Raw genomic sequence first — 20,702 nt, 5'->3', positions numbered from 1 at the left:
TCTCTTGTTTCCTGATGGTGGATATGATGTGCTAGGGGCTCTAAGCTCACAGGGCCTGGATAGCCCCACCGTAGGATAGACTCTTAAAAAGACACATTCATCTATGAGACCAGAAAGCAAGTCGCTAAATATAAACCAAAGGACTTGTGGGTTCACCAGGTGGGACAGAAGATAGCCAGAAGCCAGGTGTGACCCCCAGCAAAAAGACTGATTAACAGTGGCATGTGTCTGTAATATCAGTACTTCTGAGTGGAAAGCAGGAAGAATGTTGAGTTCCAGGCCAGCGCAGCCAGCGCAGCCAGCTCGGGGCTGTATAACAATGTTTCTCATGAAAAGTTTTATTTAGCTGTGCACAGTGCTACGTGTCTATAATCCCTGTACTTGGAAGGTAAAGGCAAATGGATCAGGAGTGGAAAGCCAGTCTTAGCAACTTCATAGCCAGCCTAGGCTATACATGGCTAGCCTAAGCTACACATGGCCAGCCTAGGCTACACATGGCCAGCCTAGGCTACACAAGCAAACAAAAAACCAAAATAATAAAAAGAAAGAAAAAAGTTTTATTGGCTGACACAAAAATTCTATTAAAACCTTTTTAAAGATTTTATTTGTATTATTTTAACTATATCTATGGGGGGGGTGCATGTGACCACATTACTAGCAGAATCCAAAAAGAGTATGTCTTGTCCCTTGGAGCTGGAGTTATAAAGACCTGAGAGCTAGCAGAAGTGAGTGCTGGGAACTGAACTCAAGTCCTCAGAAGAGCAGTGTGCACCCCTCTCTTAAAGGAGCCGTCTCTCCACCCTCTCAAGGTCCTCTCATTAAGCAGTGGTAATATATTTCAAGTTAATTATCTATCTTTGACTTATCGTTTTACGTCTACCCAAAAACCAAAAAGTAGCTTAGCCTGAAGCCTCTGGTGGCTTTGTTTATTTGGCGCATGTTCAGAAATGGTGTCTCCATTGCTCCTTGCATTCTTTGGTGCAATAAATTGCGGACTTACAGATCAGCACTGGATTCTAGATAGGAACGTGGATAAGGGGCCAGGAGAACAAAAGTGTGGAGAGGCTTAGCTTCTAGCTAGCTCCAGGAACCTGTCCCTGAAGGAATTTTCTCCAGGCTAAAGGCCTAAGCAGGCAGTCCCTGTCCAATAAAAGTGGGGGTGGGGGTGGGGCTGGAGGTGGGGGTAGGGGGTCGGTTTCTGATGCTTTGAGGATTTAGGGGCCTGAGATGAAATGGACTCAGTACTGAAGCCCCGCGATCTCTAAAGTTTCCCATGATCCCCGAAGAAGAGAGTGCGCACTGACAGTTTCACAGAGAAAGGGCAAACTGCCTCCAGACAGAAGTAAAGTGGGTACCAGAGGAAAAGAGTGGGGGCTGGGCTGGGTGGGTGGGCTGGGGCCAGGCGTGGGAATACAGAAAACCAGGATTTCTGAGTCCTCCAGGCGGGTCTGCCGTGAGGAAGAGCCGACTCCGAGGAGGCTGCTTCCTCCAGGGCTTGCTGCACAGGCTGCATCTACACAGAAGCTAAGGAGGGCAAGCCGGGATGGGCAGCCAAGATGGTTTCCGCTGCCACCTTCCCCTTTCCAAGGTGTCAGCCCAGCAGCGGTTTCACTGCCTGCTTTGTCATCAATTTAAAGAGATTATCAGGGCAGGAAAGACACCTCAGGTTGTTAAAGTGAAAAAAGTGTTTGAGACAGATGGACAAAGTAGCTGACAGTTAGTGGTAGAATACGCTTGTATTACAGCAAACATCCTTTCCCCACTTTATTGAGTTGTGAGTTTGTGTGTGTGTGTGTGTCTGTGTGTGTGACATCAATGTTACACAAACATCAAAAACTCACAATTTCTACACCTTCCACACTTTTTCAAATATGTGCATTTCAAGTACCTTTCCCGGGAGCTGGAGGGATGGCTCAGTGGTTAAGGGCACACAGGACCCAGGTTCCCTTCCCAGCACCATGTATTATGGTTCATAGCCACCTGCAACTCCACTTTCTGAGGCTCTGACATCCCCTCTGGTCTCTGTATACTCACATGCACTTGACAAGCCTGTAGAACAGCGCGCACGCGCGCGCACGCGCACACACACACACACACACACACACACACACACGAGAGTGAGATCAATCAGAATCAAAAAAATTAAAAATTTAATTAAAATTAAAAACAAACTTTCCCTTTTGAGCAAAACCACAGTTCTTTCATAATCTGGTTTGTATACTGACTGTTTTCAGCAACACACATTAACTATCATTGCATGTTAGTACATAGGCACCTATACATCTATATCCCCAGCCCCTCTTCTATCAAAATAAAGTCTCATGTGTCCCAGGGTGGCTGCAGATTCACTGTGTGGCTAAGGATGATGCTGAAGTTCTGGCTCTCCACTCTCTGCCTCTGTGCTGGAATGTACAGCTTTGCGCCACCACACCCAGGTTTGTGAAGTGCTGGAGATCAGTCTTGAGGTTTGCACGGGTTCACCTAGCTCTCTGCGGACAGAGCGTCCTCCTGTCCCTATGGATGAATCTCAATGGCTGTAATGGTTTCTGTGTGTGGATAAACCATCAGCTGTTCACACACTGCTTTGGAGGAACACTCGGTTGTTTCTGTTTCCATGGTTTCTAAGCTTGCTTTTTTAAAAAGCTTTATTTTATATTTAGTAAAAAAAACCCAAAAATTAATGTGTATCGGCGGTTTGCCTCTTGTGTATACCTTGGCATCACATGCATGCAGTGCCCACAGAGACTAGAAGGGGGCGCCAGAGCCCCTGAAACTGGAGTTAGAGAGGCTTGTCAGGCACCACGTGGTTGAACTGTCTGAACTGCCTAGTTTACACGCAGTTTGAGGTCTGGGGTTCAAGTTCGAGTACTTCTATAAATAAATAAACAAGAAGCCTTCTAAAAGTAAGAACTGGAGAAAATTTATCTACTGTCCATATTTCTCTTTGCTGGTCTTTTAATTCTTAAAATGAAAGGCCCCTCCCTTCGCCCCTTCTCCCACATAGTTTCTGTCATAATCTCTGGAATGTCAGTGAATATTCACTGTGCTCCATATCAGATTTTATCCGATGGGTTTACAGTTTGCTTTATACCCAGGTTTACTAGACAGACCTTTGAATACAGCCTCTGTACCAAGTGCATCACTCTGCAGTTGTGACGGCTGACTTGGGGCTGTGAGGTCTGTGTAGAATTCGACTTGAAAACTGCCCTCCTTCATCCTTAGCCATCAGATGGCTACCAAAACCCAAAAGTGGCGTCTAGGTCCCAACTGGCAAGAAAAGCAGCGGCTGCAAAACCAAGGTGGCCAGCCCATGGGGAGTCCTGAGTTGGCTACTCCATTTCTCGACCACTGTCATCAGTAATGACAGTGACAGCGGCGCCAGGGCTGTTAGAGGAGGCAAGTGCCTGTAGCAGTGTTTCCATGTCTCCTAAGCGACATAAAAATGTCTGTTTAAATAAATTTTTAAAACTCAAAGGTGCTCCTTTAAATAAATTTTTAAAACTCAAAGGTGCTCCTTTAAATAAATTTTTAAAACTCAAAGGTGCTCCTTCAAAGCAATGGCTCACCCTGCAGCCTGGGGAGGCGGGTACTTGTCAGTTCTGGGAGGGGCCACCACTGAAGGTGGTCTCTTGGTTGCTTAGAGCTTCACCTTACAGTGAAACTGACTTCTTGGGATGTCACTTTGTTTTCCCCCTAACAACTCATTATGCTCTTTTGTAACACCACAAAACCCCTCCTGGGTGCTGGCAGTGTAACTCGGTTGGTAGAGTGCTAGCTAGCCAGTCGTGCACCAGGCCCTGGGTTCCATCTCCAGCACTTAGCAAAATTTCCAAAGTACCTTGGATTCAGATGCCCTTTGCTCTCAACTTCCCTGAGGCAGACTCAGTGATGAAATAGATATGTCCCCCCTTCCAGAGCTTTCTCTGAATACTTATATTTTATACGTGTGTGGATAGAAATATGTGGCAATGTTTTTCTTTCATCCTTCCCCTCCCCCACCCGCGCCTTTTCTCTTCATTTATTCACAGAATGACACATTGAAGGTTTCTTCTCCCTAGATTCCTTTAAAGTGTCAATGTTTGTAATATGTGAAGGGGCTCCAGGTACCAATTATCCGAGCTCTGGGTTCTGGCTGCCCTACCACCTGCGCACCTACATCAGAGCTGCGTCCCCTTGGCGAGACCAGGGCCGAGTGAAGGAAGCACCTGAGTAGACAGTGCTGCCTAGATGTCTGTCACTCCGGGGAAAGGACAGCTTCCCCAAACGAAGTTTAGCAGATGGCTGAAAAGGCAAGAAAGAGCTAATAGAGTCTCGAGCTGGAATTTCCAGGGCTCTGGGACTAAGCGAAAGCGACCAGCAAGGAAAGGGTTGCGCGCAGGCGCGGGTGCTTAGTCCAGCGGGTCTGGAGTCCGGCTCCATCCTTTACCACCAGCCCCGCGGCCGTGCCTGCGTGCCTGGGGCGATTCAGAGGGAAATTCGGGAAGCCGGGGGGATGGGCCAACCCTGTTTGGTGGGCCCTGGCGGGGCCAAGGAGCTTTCTGGGTGCTGGGAAAGTTCGGGCTCCTCTGCTGATCCTCGCCGTCGGCGCGCGTGGCCTCGGGGCTGCAGGTATGGTGGGGACCCCGGTGCAGAGAGCGGGGCGTGGAACCCGGGGTGAGGGCTGCTGCGCTGGGCTTCCCCTCCCGCGCACAGCCGACCGCCCTCGGCCAGGGAACAGGCCCTGGCTTTGCATCTGACTTTATCAGTTGGACGCAGCTATGGGTCCACCCGCTGGTGGAAATGAATCTGGGGGTAGCGCGCTGACCAGCAGAAAACCGGCTTTTGTTGGGGGGAGTGGCGGGAAGCGGAGCAACTACCCCCAAACCCTGCAAATACTTTGTTTGCCTTGCTTTAAACCACTGACTTTGCAGTCAGCTGCAGCCCCTGAACACCTGTAAGAAGAAAGTGCCCGCTGGTCCCACGAGTTATTTTTTGGTGGGCTGATGGGGGAACCTGACTTTTCTCGGTGTGCTTGCTCTTTTTCAGATTCAGTTCATATAGGAAAGTAGGGTTTCTGAACCAATGCCCAGGGCATTTTTCTAGTCTATGTACCCCACCCTCGTCTGATGTCTCACCCACCGTGGGAAAAGGACCTACCTTTTGTTGAGTTAAGGTGTTTAATTCCCCTAAGGACTCACTCAGCAAAAGAGCTTTTCTTCTCCTCGTTTTACAGAGGAGGAATTTGCCCAGAGGCGAACTTTTGTGGGACTCCCACGGTAAGGGTCAGAGCCTGTCACCGCTGCAGCTAGTTGAAAGTGAAGTGCTTTCTCACTTAGTTTTTCGAATACTGAATTTTTTGTTGGTTCATTTTGTGGTATTGATCAGTGTCCGGCCTCCGGCGACCTAGGCTACATAGAGCTCCACCCCGGAGTGGTACTTGCAACCCCTGTGTTATATCGAACTTTTTCATAGCAGGTGTGTGGGTTAAAAGGATAACAAACAGTTTTACATTTGGAGTGATTTCAAAGCAGACGTGTTTTTTTTTGTTTTTTTTTTTTGTTTTTTTTTTTGTCGGGAGAGTGGTTATCAGTGGAGCCGTAAGGTCTCTGGGGATTTGTTAAAAATCAGATTCCTGGGTCCCATCCAAATTTGCTGAGTCAGATTCTCAGGAGGGGCTCCAAGGAAACTGCACTTTTGCAGACAGAATTCTTTTATCTTATCAAATAACAGGGTTTGGATTTTCTTGTTTTTGTTTGTTTGTTTGTTTTTTGTCTTGAGTAGCCAAGAGCCTAGCTGGGGGCAAAAAAAGCATTCTGGACGGAGAAAAATGTGTCATCTCCATTACGGAAGCTTGAAGAAATAATGGCTAGGATATAGTTTTCTCACTTTTAATATAAATAAAATCTGAATCTCCTAGCATGGCTGCCGGCTTCTGGCTGATGAGTAATAGGTCTTTGATTTCCAGGAGGGAAACTTTCCAGGGGAGGCTAAAGACTTGAAGAAGAGAGGCTCTTCCCCAGGCTGCTCCACCTGTGAGTCCCACAAGAGTGCAGTTAAAGTGGCCCAGGATTAAATAAATGCACAGCATTTGGACTTAAATCTTTTTAGGATATTCCTAGAGCTGGTGTTTCCACAGAACCTTGGACAAGCCAGTCACTCTGCTCAAGCTTAGGTTTTTAATTTGTGAAGTAGGAGTGATAACTACCACAAACCCTAAAGCTTTGGCATAGTGAGTGAGTTCAGGGATAGTATGCGTAAGGTAGCTCCCATGTGGAGTTTTATAGTCTTGGGTTAGTGAGTTTCTCTTGTCAGTGTGCCACTAACAAGAGCTGAGCTACTTGGGAATAAGAACCTATCACTTTGAATTTGAGATCCTTTGAAAAGGATCTCTGTGAGTTCGAGGCCATCCTGGCATAAAAATAGAGTTCTAGCACAACCAAGGCTACACAGAAAACCCTGTCTCTCACAAACACAAAACAACAACAACAACAACAAAACCCCAAAGCAATCAAAAAAACCAAACCAAAAGCCTAGACAAGTACCACAAAGTCTGGCCACAAAGAGAACTTAAAACAGTTTCATTTAAAGGATTTTCCTACAAGGGTGGGGTAAGAAAGTGTCAGCTAACCCGGGCCAGGCCCTGGCCCCTTCCCAGCACAGCAGTAAACGAGCTGAATGTATGGTGCAGCTGATTTCTGAGCCAGCCCCTTCCCAGCACAGCAGTAAACCAGCTGAATGTATGAATGTATGGTGCAGCTGATTTCTGAATGATACCTTAGCACTGCGATGGATGAGGATGTTTGAAATGTGACACTCATCATGACATAAAGTTCAAGAAAGATATTAGCTGCTGTGGGCTGTTGTTTTTAAATGTATTGAATAATACAACTTATAGAAAGAAGATTGTCATGGTACCAGGAACTCCCTATGCACTCATTGGTTGGTTAGCTGGTTTTCCCAGACAGGGTTTCTCTGTGTAGTCCTAACTGTCCTGGAACTCACTCTGTAGACCAGGCTGGCCTCCAGCTCAGAGATCCACCTGTTTCTGCCTCCTTGGTGCTGGAATTAAAGGTGTGTGCAGCCACTGCTTGGCTTCCCTGTGCACTCTTAAGTTTAACATTTTCATTCTTTCTCTTTCTGTGCTTTCTTTTTTGTTTTTTTTTGTTTTGTTTTGTTTTGTTTTTTTCCCTGAGAGTTGATTGCATGTGCTGTGTGCCTGGGAAGGGTAAAACTCAGGGCCTGGCACAAGCAAACTGTCTGCATAGTAAGAATGGGTATTTATTGTGAGACCATAAGGGAGCCACTCCTGCAGGAGATTTTACCTTGATGTAGTCACTTATCTAATTTACAGCTGCTCTCCAGCCCAGCCCAACGCTGGAACTGCTTCTTCAAATCAGGACCCAGCACAGAATGGCCAGTTATGTTTGAATACTATCCTCGGAATTCTTTTTTCCATGACATTCTTTTTGAAGAATGTACATTCCCAATTTGAGTTTGATGTTTTCTCAAGACTCATTTCAAAACCAACATTTGTGACTAAGATACTGCAAAAGGGGTGTGTGATGTTTCCAGGCATATTTGGAAGCCATATGTTTGCCCCTTACTAGTGACCCTGATTTTGATGACTGGGTCAAGGTGTCCTTTCTCTACTGTGTAGTCACAGTTTTTTGTTTGTTTTCATTTTTAAAATTAACATGTAATGTATAATCATTAATTTAAAACTATGCAAAGATCCTGATCATCTCAACCCCGCCATTATCACCAGCATCATCTGCTGATGATTTGGGGTGTTTGTTTGTTTGTTTGTTTTTGGCCAGGAATCCTCTGTGTAGACCAAGCTGGGCTCAGAGGCATATATACCGCACCCGCCCTCTACTGATAATTTGCCCGTGGCTTGAAAAGATGCCTTTTTTTTTTAAAACCTGTCTATTTTCTGGTTCTTGCAGTTTGACTTGCACCCAGAGAGAGACTTCCTCCCCATCGTGTGTGCTAGGGGTGTGGGCTCCCTGTTCCTGTTTGATTCACTGGGTTATACTGCATTGGAGCTGACTTAATTTTGATACCGAAGTTGTCCTGGTTGGTCGGGCTGGCTGCCCCTCCCTGGCCGCCTTGTCTTTGTTAGGATCTCCCCCTCCCCCTGCGCCTCTGCCAGGACCTCCTTGCTTTGCAATGCAAGATGTCTCCCGCCCCCATTCGTAAACACTGACATTCCTAACTTCTTAGGATTAGGGGCAGCAGGAAAGATTTTTGGGGAAAGGCCAGCCATGGGAACTGTTTCTGCTGCTTTGAACTGTGCCCAGATAGCATGATGCATTGACTTAGCAAATCTGTCATTTTCAAATTGGTCTTAGAATGTAAAAGAAACTGGGTTGCTTCACAGCTATCTTTCTTCCATTTATTTTTATTTCAGTTTCTTAAATGAGCAAATGCTTCCTCATTTCTTCATGCGTCTGTCTCCTCCTGTGCATCCAAGTATCAGGAGATATAAGTGCCTATGACAGGATTATTTTTCTTCTTTAGAAAACGTCCCAGTATGGCTAACCCTGAGTAGACTGGAACTTGCTCTCTGGACTAGGCTGTCCTTCAGGATCCCAGAGACCTCCTCTTCCCTGCTTTTGTCTCTAGAGTGTTGGGATTAAAGTCATGAGCCACCATACCAGGCAGGACTTTTGAAGATTAAATTTGATTAAAGAACTTAATGTCTATAGTGTTTTATATCTGCCTTTTAAGACCATGTGAGTTATCCATCTTCATACTGTTTGGCCAGGGAGACAAATCTTTCCCAAATCTCACTGTGTGAATCCCAGTGACTCCTCACATCTCAAGTCGACAATCCCTTTCCCTTCCCAAGTGGGCACTGTTATATCTTTCTCATAATATTCTTTTTTATCATTAATTTTTTGCCTACAATTTTCTCATAGTGTTTAAAATATTTTATCACATTTATTTATGTGCTTTGTGTGTGCATGTGTGTGGTGCGCATGTGCCACAGTAGCAAGCATGTAGAGTTCTGAAGATGACATGAGTCGGGTCTCTCCCTTCTACACTGTGGGTCCCAGGGAATAGACTCTAGTCTATTGGCAGCAAGTGGGTTTACCAGGCGAGCCATCTCACTGTCCCAGATTAATATTCTTAATGCGCTGTGTCACTGTCCTCACTTCCCAGCTTGGTAGCTTTGCTGCAGAGGTTATAGAACAGGTTTTATATCTGATTGAATAAAATTAGTTCTTGATCAGGCTGGCCTTCCTTACGACTTTACGAAGAGCTAGCTAGCTCTCTTCGTAGCTCTTTATGAAGAGAGAGCACACTGTCCTCTTTTGGATCATGCTTCTTTTGGGGACAAGATGAAAAGGATCCTGCATACTTGGTGGATAGCCCCCGCAGAGAGAGGTTGCTGAACTCCTTGCCAGTGTTTGCAGCTGATCAGATCTCCTGGCTGTCCTCAGGAGGGAAAGCCCTGGCCCTCCTAGAACACTGCTTCCTGGTTCAAAGTGCTGGAGGGGCCTCCGTCCACACAGCTGCTCATGGTCGTCTTTTCCCTTCCAGACATGACGCTCCTCTCTTCCCAGTCTTCATCTCTGGCCACCTCCTCTGGGTCCGTGTCCACTGAAAAGCCAGAGCAGAGGATGCTGGAGAAGAGGGCCAAGGTGGTGACTGAGCTTTTGCAGACGGAGAAAGACTACATCCGGGATCTGGAGATGTGCATTGAGAGGGTCATGGTGCCCCTGCAGCAGGCACAGGTGGGAGACGGGAGGCAGCCTGACCGACCGCCCATCAGTGTGGTCTTTTACACTCGAAGCATTGGGATTGGAATGAGGCCGTCTTCTGCTGTAGTAACATAGTTGGAGAGTGAGCAGCTCAGTGCTGAAGGAATAAAGAGCCAACAGAGAGGACAGGCTTACCTTGGCACACTTTCAGGTTTACGCCTGGGGTTGGTTGGCGCTGTTGCTTTTGAGCCTGTGGCGAGGCAGCGTATTGCGGCAGGGATAGTGCAGTAGGATGAAGCTGCTTCATCCTGGCATCCCGGAAGCAGAATGAGAAGGGGCGGGGCCTCCGCTAGCTCCTCAGTGCCATGCTCTCCTCCAAGTAGTCCCCATCTGCTGAAAGACCCACCTCCTGGTAACCCCCAGGTCTTTAACACGCGAACCCTAGGGGGATACTCTGGAGCCGGACTACAGCTTAGTTAGAGACAATGGATGACCACAAAGATGTTTCTGGATGCCTTTGTTCTAGAAATGAGGCAGAAGTTAGGCAGATGACCTGGGAGAAATGTTCCTGATTTGAGTGATGTCATTAACTTCATCTCCATGCATCTTGACGCTTTGTCCCTCTTGCTCAGGTACCAAACGTTGATTTTGAAGGACTTTTTGGAAATATGCAAACAGTGATTAAAGTCTCAAAGCAATTGCTGGCAGCCTTGGAAGTCACCGATGCTGTAGGTATGAGCGCATGCCATTGTTTGGCCTCAGGTGTGGTGGGAGAAGAGGCCCTTCTGAGGCCGGGTGGTATAGGAGGGAATGGTGCAAAGGTTGTAATCTCCCTGTTTTCTCTTTTACCTCAGTCAGCTTTGATGTGATATCACACAGAATTATGATGTTTTCAGACTGGAGGGTTATGAAATCAACTTAGTGGGTCACTATTTTTCAATAAGATAAATGGAAAATATCAGAATACACTATAGTAATAGTTACCTTTTTGAAAAAGAAACTTATATTTCAGTTCTGTATATATATATATATATCTCCCAGGTAGTGATTTACAGTGTCATTGTTGCTAAGATGTTGTGCACACCTGTAAACACAGGTGGTATCGGCAGGAAGGATACCTAAGGTTATCCTAAGCTACATAGCAAGTTTGAGGCCAGTCTGAACTACATGAGACCCTGTTTCAAAATTTTAAATCTTTTTGTGGATAATTTATAAAAACGATTCAAAGAACATTCATTTTTATAACTTAGAGTGCTTATCCATTTCCCATTGCCCCGTGTACGGAAGTGGACACTTAGCAACTTTTCGGCAGTAAACATGCATTTCATAGGCCCTGTGGGTAGAGACTAGAAGTGGCTAAGATGAATGGCCCTAGCGTAGTATTCACTTGGGGCTGGAGCTAGATTGTTGTCTCTGGCTCTCAGGCACCATTCCTTGTCATGGGAGCCTCTCTGTGGACTCTTCACAAATGGATGGGTCCAGAGTCACCAGAAGGAGCCAAGCATGGGGGAACACCTGGGATGGCTTGATCTCAGAAGTGGCCCTCCATCCCTTCTGCCATATTCTGTGGGGATGTCATGATAGGGGATGTACTGTGATACTGCTGTTTTAGTGGAAACAGACTAGCCCTTCACAGTGATAGCTGCCCCGTTAAACTCAACAGCATCTAGCAAAGAGGTCCCTCTGCCATTTTAGCTAGTCATGGGGTACACATCTGCAGTTGGAGGCAGAGGGCTGAAGCCCGCTTCTGGCTAGTCTAGTCTCATAGAGAGCTTCAGGCTAGTCAGTACTATGTAGCAAGGTGCTGTTTCAAACAGATAAAAGAAAGTCTTTTTAAGTGTGCAGACGTTTTTTTCAGAACTCCATTTGGTTTCTCTTTGTTGTTTCCTGGTGGTTGTTTCTACGTCTGTGTCTAAAGACTGTTAGAAAGAGTGTAGGGTCATGCTGCCAGCTTAGACGATGCCACGGGGGCCATCAAAGCAGGGTCAGGGCTTGCCTTCCTCAAGGCATGGGGGAAAGGCCGTGGGCTGCAGCCAGTGCATGGGCGGCCTGCCTGGATCTCAGAGAGTCCCAACAACAGCCCTTCGAGGCTGAGGTGGTCAAACAGACAATGGGGAGGAAGTTCGCCCATGGTCACATGGCTCATAATTCATAGGCCTGCCATTCAGACTCAGGTTCATATGGTTAAACTCCATCTCACGGAGTACAGTGTATGCTGGTTTAGTGCTGTTGTTATTATTGTTGAGCTATTAGAAAGTAAAGCCTGGGTACTCGGTACTCGTGTGGAGGTGAGGAGGGAATGCATGGGGGAGTCACGAGACCCAGCTTGGACTCAGTAATAAGACACGAAGGAAGGCTGGTGTGGAAGATCATGCCGTGCGTTTGACGTACCTGCAGGCGGTCTGTTGAAATTAGGAAAGAGGGAAGAGATTTAGCTGACGTCTAAAGAGGACTAATGGCCCGTTTTTCTTCCATTATGGGCTATGTTTGGGCCCTTGGATTGCCCTGCTTAACAGGCTTCACCAGAGTGAGTCCCCGATGCCTTCACCAGCATGAGTCTCCTCTGCTCCTACTTATGTCAGACTCGTCTTAGGTGCCAGCTGGTGTTTAGGACTTGAGGGTCTGCACTCTTAGAAGATGGGTAGTGGGAGCATGGGGTGACGTGGACAGACACAGTCAGGGCTCAGATGACCTCCTGGTTAAGAGGGTCCCCATACAAGCATCGTCCCGGACTGTGGTCTTAGCTGCGTATCGCTGAGGGCAGTGAGCAATCCTTTCGTGAACAGGCAAGTTGAAGTTCTTACAAGGGGAGCTTTGCTTTAAGGTTTGGGAGGGTTGCTTCTGGCACGAGGTGTTTTTGTCTCCTAGAACTTTCCAGGTGAGGATGTCCCTGTTAGTGACAGGTGTTGGCCCTACAAGGGGTTTGAGCGGACACATCAGCTACTCTTACATCAGCCAAGTGAGGACTTAAGAGTAGCCCAGCCTGCACCTGCACGGTAGCACCTGTGTTCAAATGTAATTCTCCCTTTCATTCTTTAAGTCAAACAAGAAGTTTAGATGGCAGGCCCAGACATGCTGAAGGAATTATGGGAAAGTAGCATATGGCCTTAGGAACAGAAAGGGTCAGATGCAGGCAGGAGGTTTAGCCTCGTGAAGAGGGGCAGAGATGGCGGTAGTGATGTGGAAGGGGGCCAGCAGCATGAGAACATCACAGCTCCAGCGGCAGACAGCCTCAAGGCTGGCCTTCAAGCCTGCCTCTAGGCCAAGTCCTCAGTAGGTAATAAGTGGACAAGAGCTTGAGAGGAGGATCTGGAAGGCTAAGAAAGGTAAATTAAAGCATCGTGAAGCCATTAGCAAATTACACAGAGAGAGGGGATGGAGGGAAGAATACTTGTAATAAGGCAGAGAGTTGAGGCGGCTGTTCTCACTGTGGGCTGGAGAGATGGTGCCCAAGTTGAGAACACCCGCTGTTGAGCTCCGGGCAGTCATGCTGTGTGGTTTACCACTGCTTGTAACTCCAGGGGATCTGATGCCCTCTTCTGCCTTCTGTAAGAACCAGAAGATGCACACACACACATAAATAAAATTAATGAGCTATTGTGTAGAAACTTAAATGAGGGTCAGTGCTATGCCTGACGGGCTGTAGACCAGTTAGCCTATGAGAAGATTGCTCATAGTCTATGAATCTGTATAGAAAAGAAAGATCACATATTGGCTTACTCATTCATTTATTCTTAGCTGAAATTCAGCAGTCACTTTAAGTGTGACTGTAGGAAAACAGTAACCTGAGATTTTGTCACCGACATCAGTTCATGTCACATCCGACTATTTTATTTACCTTTAGTTTTGATTCCACTCAGCCAGACATAAATGCCGTTTCTAGTTGCTTACCTCTGTCACAGAGTGAGTGAACGTGTGGGGATGGCCAAGCTCATTTCTGCATCACAGGCAGAAAGCGCACGAGAGGGGCTGGTTGGCGTGGTAGCTCAGGGCAGATGGCACTTGTTTCTGTAGAGAGAGGACCTGGGTTTGATTCTCAACATCCACATGGTGATTCACAAGTGTCTGTAACTCTAGTTTCAGGGGATCCGATGCCCTCTTCTGACAGCTGTGGGCACCAGGCACACACATAGTGCACATACATACATGTAGCCAAACGAACTAAAAAAATTTTTTTTAAATCCTCAAATAAGCAAAGCACCATCGTATCGCAGAGTAAAGTAGGATCGTAGATCACCGCACCCTTGTGTTCCCACAGAGTTAGAAACCACTGCTGTGTGTGTGCTGGGGGACGGGGCATTTCTTCATCCTTGTGTCTATGTTCCTGGAGAGCAGAGAACAAGAGGGTCATGTGGCCTGGTCACATGACGACTTGGAGAGTGTAGATGCTAGTCTCTGCTTTCATAGTCAGGGCTGGAAGCTGTGTCAAGGCAGAGTTTGTAAACACAATGCTCTGAAAAAAATACCTGGGTGACAGTCCTTTCACTTGTCGCTTGAATAATTTATAGTTTAAGCTATTACAGGGGTATTTATTAATTTGATGGATTGTCTTATTGTTTCTTGTAGTAGACAGATTTGAGCGACCATAACATTTGTTGCTATACTTTGTATTTCGGATACTGAGCAGAGTCCTGACGTTAGTATATGTTTGTGTGTGCTCCAAAGGACCCGTGTTTCTTGATCACCGGGAAGAACTTGAGGGGACGTACAGGGTTTACTGCCAGAACCATGATGAGGCCATTTCCCTGCTAGAAATCTACGAGAAGGACGAGAGGGTCCAGAAGCATCTTCAAGACTACTTGGCTGATCTCAAGTAGGAGCTTCGATGGTCTCCCCCCCGCATGGCTCCCACAGATGTCCTCTATGTTTAGATCTTTTTGTGATATCTGCCTGCCAACATTATTGTACACATAAGGGGTTCATTATTATGTGTCCTGTGCTGTAGCTTGCTAGTTTCCATTATGTAATGGAAATCTTAGGTGACTTCCTGAGTGTGTCCCTTGTAGAGCAAGACAGAGATAGCGACTCATGCCTCTAGTTTCAGCACTAGGAGGCTGAGGCGGGACTGCAGTGAGTTCAAGTCCAACATGGTCTGCATAGTGAGTTTCAGGCCAGCCCGTGCGATATAGTGAGACCTTGTTGGAAGGAAAGAAGGAAAGAAGGAGAGAAGGAAGGAAGGAAAAAAGGAAGGAAAGAAGGAAGGAAGGAAGGAAGGAAGGAAGGAATCAGGGAATCCTATCTTTCTCAAACTGAGCCAGCCTTTTTAGGCAGGAGGTGGCCGGGAAGATGGCAGCTTACTGTCTAATTGGTGTCCACAGTTTTCTTCTGTCCCCTGTGGCTTTTGTCTACGGAGTAGGCCTGTTGTGATAACAGTGAGAAGATGGTACTGTCTCTAATGCACTCTCTCTTTTCCCCCTCACGCTTGCACCTGCAGGAGCCTGTACCATGAATGGTAAGTCCCCTCCGCCTAGTGCTGGGTGCACACACCGTTTACTAGGTGAACTTCTTCCAGCCCTTAGAAGGCTGCTTTCATTTCTTTATAGACAGAAATCCAGGCTTACTTGGCCATTTTTTTCATAGCACTTACCGCCAAATACCACTTTGTATATTCATTTGCTTACTGTTTGTTTTCCTCCCACCACGAGGATAGCTTTTGGTCACTATTAAGCACCTATAATAGTGCTTAATAATCATAAGGTGCCCAATAAATACAGCCACACACCATGGAGCAACTCTGAGTCCATGGTGTCTAGCTGTATGACAGTGGTTCCCAAAGCTCATACCCTTGGGGGCACCGTGGCTGCCACACTGTGTGTAGTGCAGTCTGTGGGATCAGTACCGCATAGTCACCTAATAGCGAATATCTCAGGGCACAGCCATTACTGTGCGGTACAGGACTGTATTTGTTGAATGAATGCAACCCAGATGCAGAGTCAAAGAGCAAGCTGTCTTTAGGGATAGCAGGTGATGCCCAGAGGCCTTTCGGTGTTGGCCGTTGACTAGAGTCCTTTTCTGCTTGCTTTTCCAGGGGATGCACCAATTATATCAACCTGGGCTCCTTCCTCATCAAACCCGTACAAAGAATAATGCGTTACCCACTGCTGCTAATGGAGTTGCTGAATTCCACCCCAGAATCCCACCCGGATAAAGTGCCTTTAACCAACGCGGTCCTCGCCGTCAAGGAAATCAATGTTAACATTAATGAGTACAAACGCCGGAAGGATCTAGGTAAGAAAGGTGCAATTACTGTAGGCTTTTCTCTAAAGAATTACTTCCCAAAAGCTAGGCCAGGCAGGGCCTGGTGTGATGGCGCTGGGAGGAGAAACGGTAATGGAGAGACAGGGCAGTGATAACAAGCGTCGCTCTGGACAGTTGAACATACAGCAGGGATGACTGAGCAGTCAGCAGTGGGGCAGAAAATGCCTCTGTAGGAGGTGTGTAGGTGAACTAGGCCGTGATAACCACAGGTTCTTCCCCTTATCACCACCCATCAGCTAACAGACGCCCACTCGTTCCCCCATAGAGTGAGCTGGGTTGCTTTATTCTCTCCTGTGACGTCTCTCACTGAATGAGTGCTCAACAGGCACAGCGTGGAGATTACCCTGAGTCAGGCCCTGTAGTGTGGCAGCCTGGCCTTCTCCCTGTTGTTGTGCCCTGGGCTGGAATCTACAAGAAAACAATACTTCCTGCCTCCGCCTCTGTCACATCACCACAGTAAGGAGTGGCGCTGTGGCTGTTGGAGCTCTCTGCCATGGGGGCCCTTCGTTTAGGCACAGCTTCCTGACATGATGTCCTTTTGCACAGTGGCAGGGTGTCCTTTCTGTTCCACATCACCATTCCACACCGAGTACAGTCTCCAGAGCTTTCTGCAAGTATGCCTGGCGTGTGGCACTGGCTGTTCTGTGTGAGGTCGTTGTACATAAATATCTCATTTTATATGCAGCCATCATATACTAACCTTGGATGATGCAAAGCAGTAAGCTCGGAGAGGTGAAGTGGCTTTTATAAAGCTGAACCTTGATTAGTGACAGACCTGAGCACTGAACTCAGAGATTCCCCGGCCCCAGCCTACTGGCTCTGCTGCCTCTCCTCCTATTCCCAGCCCCTTTCCTGGCCGCCAGTCTCTCTCTGCCGAGGGAGCCACGCCTCTGACTGGTTCTTCAGACAAATACTTGGTTCAATTATAAGTTACTGAAGACAAGCACTCGTTGCTGTTTGGATTAACTTCACTTTTTGTTCTGTTTTAGAAAACCCTTGTGTTTCTGGGTTGTTGGGCTCACTGGGTTCAGGCGTGGGGAGGGGCTCTCTTGACCAGTGGCCTGGGCTTGTATCCTAGTGCTTAAGTACCGCAAAGGGGATGAAGACAGCCTGATGGAGAAGATCTCCAAGCTGAACATACACTCCATCATCAAGAAGTCCAGCCGCGTTAGCAGCCACCTGAAACACCTCACTGGTTTCGCTCCGCAGGTGAGCCCCTCGCTTGCAGGCCCAGCCTGTCTTTGACAGCTCTGCAGTGTCCCGAGGGCAGCTTTGGCGTGAGTTGGCAAGGGACACTTCTTGGTGCCTCCTCTGGTGTTGCCAGTTAGCGGACACGGGGCCCTGCAGCTAGCAAGCTGCTTATAATCTGTACAGAGGCAAATTAGGAGACCAGCGGGGCCAGCATACGAGAGTCGCTGTGGTCTTCGTACCTCTAAGATGCTTATAGTCTACTTGGGGAACCTGATCCACAATGCAGACATATTAAGCTGCAAGGGATTTAAAAGATCATCTACATGGATGCCTTCTGCTACAAAGAGGAAACCATGAAAGAAGGAGCTTGAGCAATTTGAACCGCAGCTTGGCAGTTGCACACCTGGAAGTCTCCACATATCATCCCGTGTGCCACATACAGATAGTAACAGCTCAGACGGTGTACGGCAGAAGGGACTCACTTGCCATGACCCACACTTTGTTTCTGAACACTGTTGCACTTAAACAGTTCAGTGAAAACGTGCTTCCGAACCTGAGTTCATCTGACCCTTTGGGGAGGGGGTGGGGAGGGGCCGCCAGGCTGAAGCAAGTACTAGGGAAGGGCCTGGTGGGCAGATGCGGCAGTGCCAGGGATGGAGAGGGCAGCGACCCCACTGGGACACCAGGCTGTGAAGTGAGTTAGGAAGTAGGCAGGTCCACGTGTGTTTCGGAATTCAGAGTCTCAGAGACAGGTTCCAAAGCCAGCTTCATGGGAGTCAGGGACGCTGCGGGTTTACAGTTTTGGTGGAGGTCTGCTAAGTGCAAGTCCAGAGTCTCTAAAGCATTCCTCCCCTTGAACAGCTAAAAGATGAAGTATTTGAAGAGACAGAAAAGAACTTCCGGATGCAGGAGAGATTGATTAAGTCTTTTATCCGAGACCTGTCCCTCTACCTCCAGCATATACGGGTGAGTGTTGCCGTCGCCGTAGTTAGGGACAGTCTTCTGCCATTTACTTGCTCACCCAGGACATTGTTTAACAAAAGCGGTCTGGATTGAACAAACGTTTTTCCATGGGGTACCTTTTATTTTTTACTGAGTTATTCGCTAGTTAGCACATTCTAAAAGATAAGCACTTTATTGAAAATAGATACTTTTTTCCTATACAATATATTCTGATCATGGTTTCCCCTCTGTCTACTTCTCCTGGTTCTTCCTCCCCTCCCATCCAAATCCACCCCTTTCTATCTTCATTAGAAAACAATAGGCATCTAAAAGATAAAAGTAAAATAAAATAGAACCAGACAAATTGGAATAGGACAAAAGAGACAAAAAGTCACAAGAAACTGAGATAAAGAGAAATACTTGTTTGCACATTCAGGAATTCCATAAAAATGCAAAACCCAGAGGGCTTAAAATAGTATTAACAATAACAACAATAATAATGAAGCCAGGCAGTAGTGGTACATGCCTTTAATCTCAGCAGTGGGAGACAAAGGCAGGCAGACCTCTGTGAGTTTGGGGCCAGCTTGGTCTACAGAGCAAATACCAGACAGAAAAACCCTGTCTCAAAACACCAAAAAATGAATAAACAAATAACTGAAATAAAAGTAAAGCAAAAATTAACATTAATTTTAAAAAAGTCCTGACCTGACATTATAAGACTAGGACTCTCGAAAGATGCCACTCTGTGTTGGCATCTACTGCTTAGACTCCCTGGGAGAGAACTAGTTTTCATTTGTACGTGGTCATCACCTGGGGATAGCTCCAGGGTTAGGGCCGGACCGTGTGTGCACTTCTTTAGGACTCTGCCTAGTAGAGACCCCTGTTGCTCATGGGGACCTGATTCACAGTGAGGCACACTGCCTCCATCTCTGTGAGCTCATGTGTGCTCCGTTCTACTGTGTTTAGAGTGCCTTGTCTCCTTGGGCTCCTCCATCCCGATGACTCTTACTCTCCTCCCACCTCCTCTTCCTCGGGGTTCCCGTTCCTTAGGGCAGGGGCAGGGCTGGGTGATCTGAGATCTTTAACTCTCTGCATAATGGCTGGCTGTGGGTCTCTGTGTCTGTCCCCACCTGCTGCAGGAGGAAGCTTCTCTGATGGTGGCTGAGCAAGGCACTGATCTATGAGTATGGCAGAATGTCACTAGGAATCATTTGATTGCCATGTTCCTTTTGTAGAAGAGTAGTATTTGATTTTCCCCTAAAGCCCCTGGCTATCTATCTAGTCTTAGTTCTTGGCCACCCAAGCAGCATCAGGCATGGGTTCTAACTCATGGAGCGGCCTTAGATCTGATACTGGTTGGTTACTCTCACGAGCGTTGTGCTACCATTGTACAGGGGTATCTGTCTCATGTGCAGGAGACCGTGGGTCAGAGCACTTGTAGCTGGGTGGTACTCATGGCTGTCCTTCGGTAGCATACAGAGGACTTTCCAAGAGCAGTAGCCGGCAGGAGTGAGGCTCTGGGCAGGCACTAGCTCTACTCCCCCATGCTCAGTGAGTTGTCTACATGTTCTTTTCAGCGTTAGGTCTCACCACCAGTTTGTGGAGAGCCTTTTCAACAGCCTGGGTTTGGGGGGTTCCATGGACCCCCTTGGCCAACAACTTAATTAAATGCAACCCATTTCCAGGACTGAAGCTTCATTTGGTGATGAGAGATGTCCAGCTGGGGCCCTGTTTTCCCTGTCATTTGTTGACTTCATTCCAATTGCCTTCATTATACATACATAGTTTAGGAAGCTTCTACTTATTAGGTTTGCCTATGACCCTTTAAATGACCCTTAATTTTAGCCTTTCCCCTTTCCCACTCTTCCTTCTCCCTCCATGTTTGATCTTCCCATCCCACCCCATTTCCTTGTCCCTGCCCCGCCCCCAGCCCGTCCGTATCTATTCTTCTATTCCCCTTCCTAGGAAGGCCTTTCCCTCTCCCCAGTCCCATACCCCCCACCTAACCTCTGTGGATCTACAGACTGAGCTCATTTCTCTGACTTAACAGCTAACATATAAGCAAACACACACCATGTTTGTCTTTCTGGGTCTGGCTCACTTCACTCAGGGTGATGGTCTTCTAGTCCCATCCATTTACCTGGGAATTTCATGAATTCATTTTTTTTTTTTAACAGTGGAGTAATATTCCATTGTGTAATAAGCCACATTTTCCTTATCCATTCATGCATTGGTTGACATCTAAGTTGTTTCTGGCTGTTATGAATAGAGCAGCAATGGACGTGGCTGAGCACGTGCCCTGTGGTAGAATGAAGCATCCTCTGTGGATCTGCCCCACACTGGCGTAGCTGGATCTACACCCATCTTTCTGATGAGCTGCCACACTGATTTCCATAATGACTTCATGAGTTTGCAGTCCCACCAGCAATGCATGAGTGTCCCCCTTACTCCACGAGTGTCCTTCTCACCAGTGTGAGCTGTCACTTGTTTTATTGATCTCTACCATTCTGACTGGCGTAAGATAAAATCTCCAAGAAGTTTTGATTTGCATTTCCCTGATGGCTAAGGATGTTGGACATTTCTTTTTAAATTTTTTTTTTTAAGATTTATTTTATTATTTATTAT

The 20,702-nt window shown here is 47.1% G+C and overlaps 1 protein-coding gene across 4 annotated transcripts in view; it reads left to right on the top strand.

Annotated features, from left to right (window-relative positions):
* Positions 1-20,702, top strand: part of Dnmbp (dynamin binding protein) — a 94,529-nt gene that overhangs the window by 56,692 nt on the left and 17,135 nt on the right. For 3 of the 4 annotated variants that reach the window (XM_031390396.1, XM_031390395.1, XM_031390397.1), the window contains 7 exons: positions 9,526-9,719; positions 10,319-10,418; positions 14,352-14,499; positions 15,121-15,138; positions 15,715-15,914; positions 17,023-17,153; positions 17,997-18,101. In XM_031390396.1, the coding sequence (XP_031246256.1) occupies positions 9,526-9,719; positions 10,319-10,418; positions 14,352-14,499; positions 15,121-15,138; positions 15,715-15,914; positions 17,023-17,153; positions 17,997-18,101 (896 nt within the window). Of the gene's footprint in view, positions 1-4,457; positions 4,609-9,525; positions 9,720-10,318; positions 10,419-14,351; positions 14,500-15,120; positions 15,139-15,714; positions 15,915-17,022; positions 17,154-17,996; positions 18,102-20,702 lie in introns of those variants that run through there. The other variant, XM_031390399.1, reaches the window with a different exon arrangement.

The sequence above is a fragment of the Mastomys coucha genome, unplaced genomic scaffold (genome assembly GCF_008632895.1).
Source record: "Mastomys coucha isolate ucsf_1 unplaced genomic scaffold, UCSF_Mcou_1 pScaffold21, whole genome shotgun sequence".
NCBI lineage: Eukaryota > Metazoa > Chordata > Mammalia > Rodentia > Muridae > Mastomys > Mastomys coucha.
The sequence above is the reverse complement of the archived record's forward strand: the minus strand, read 5'-3'. Positions and strand labels throughout refer to the sequence as shown.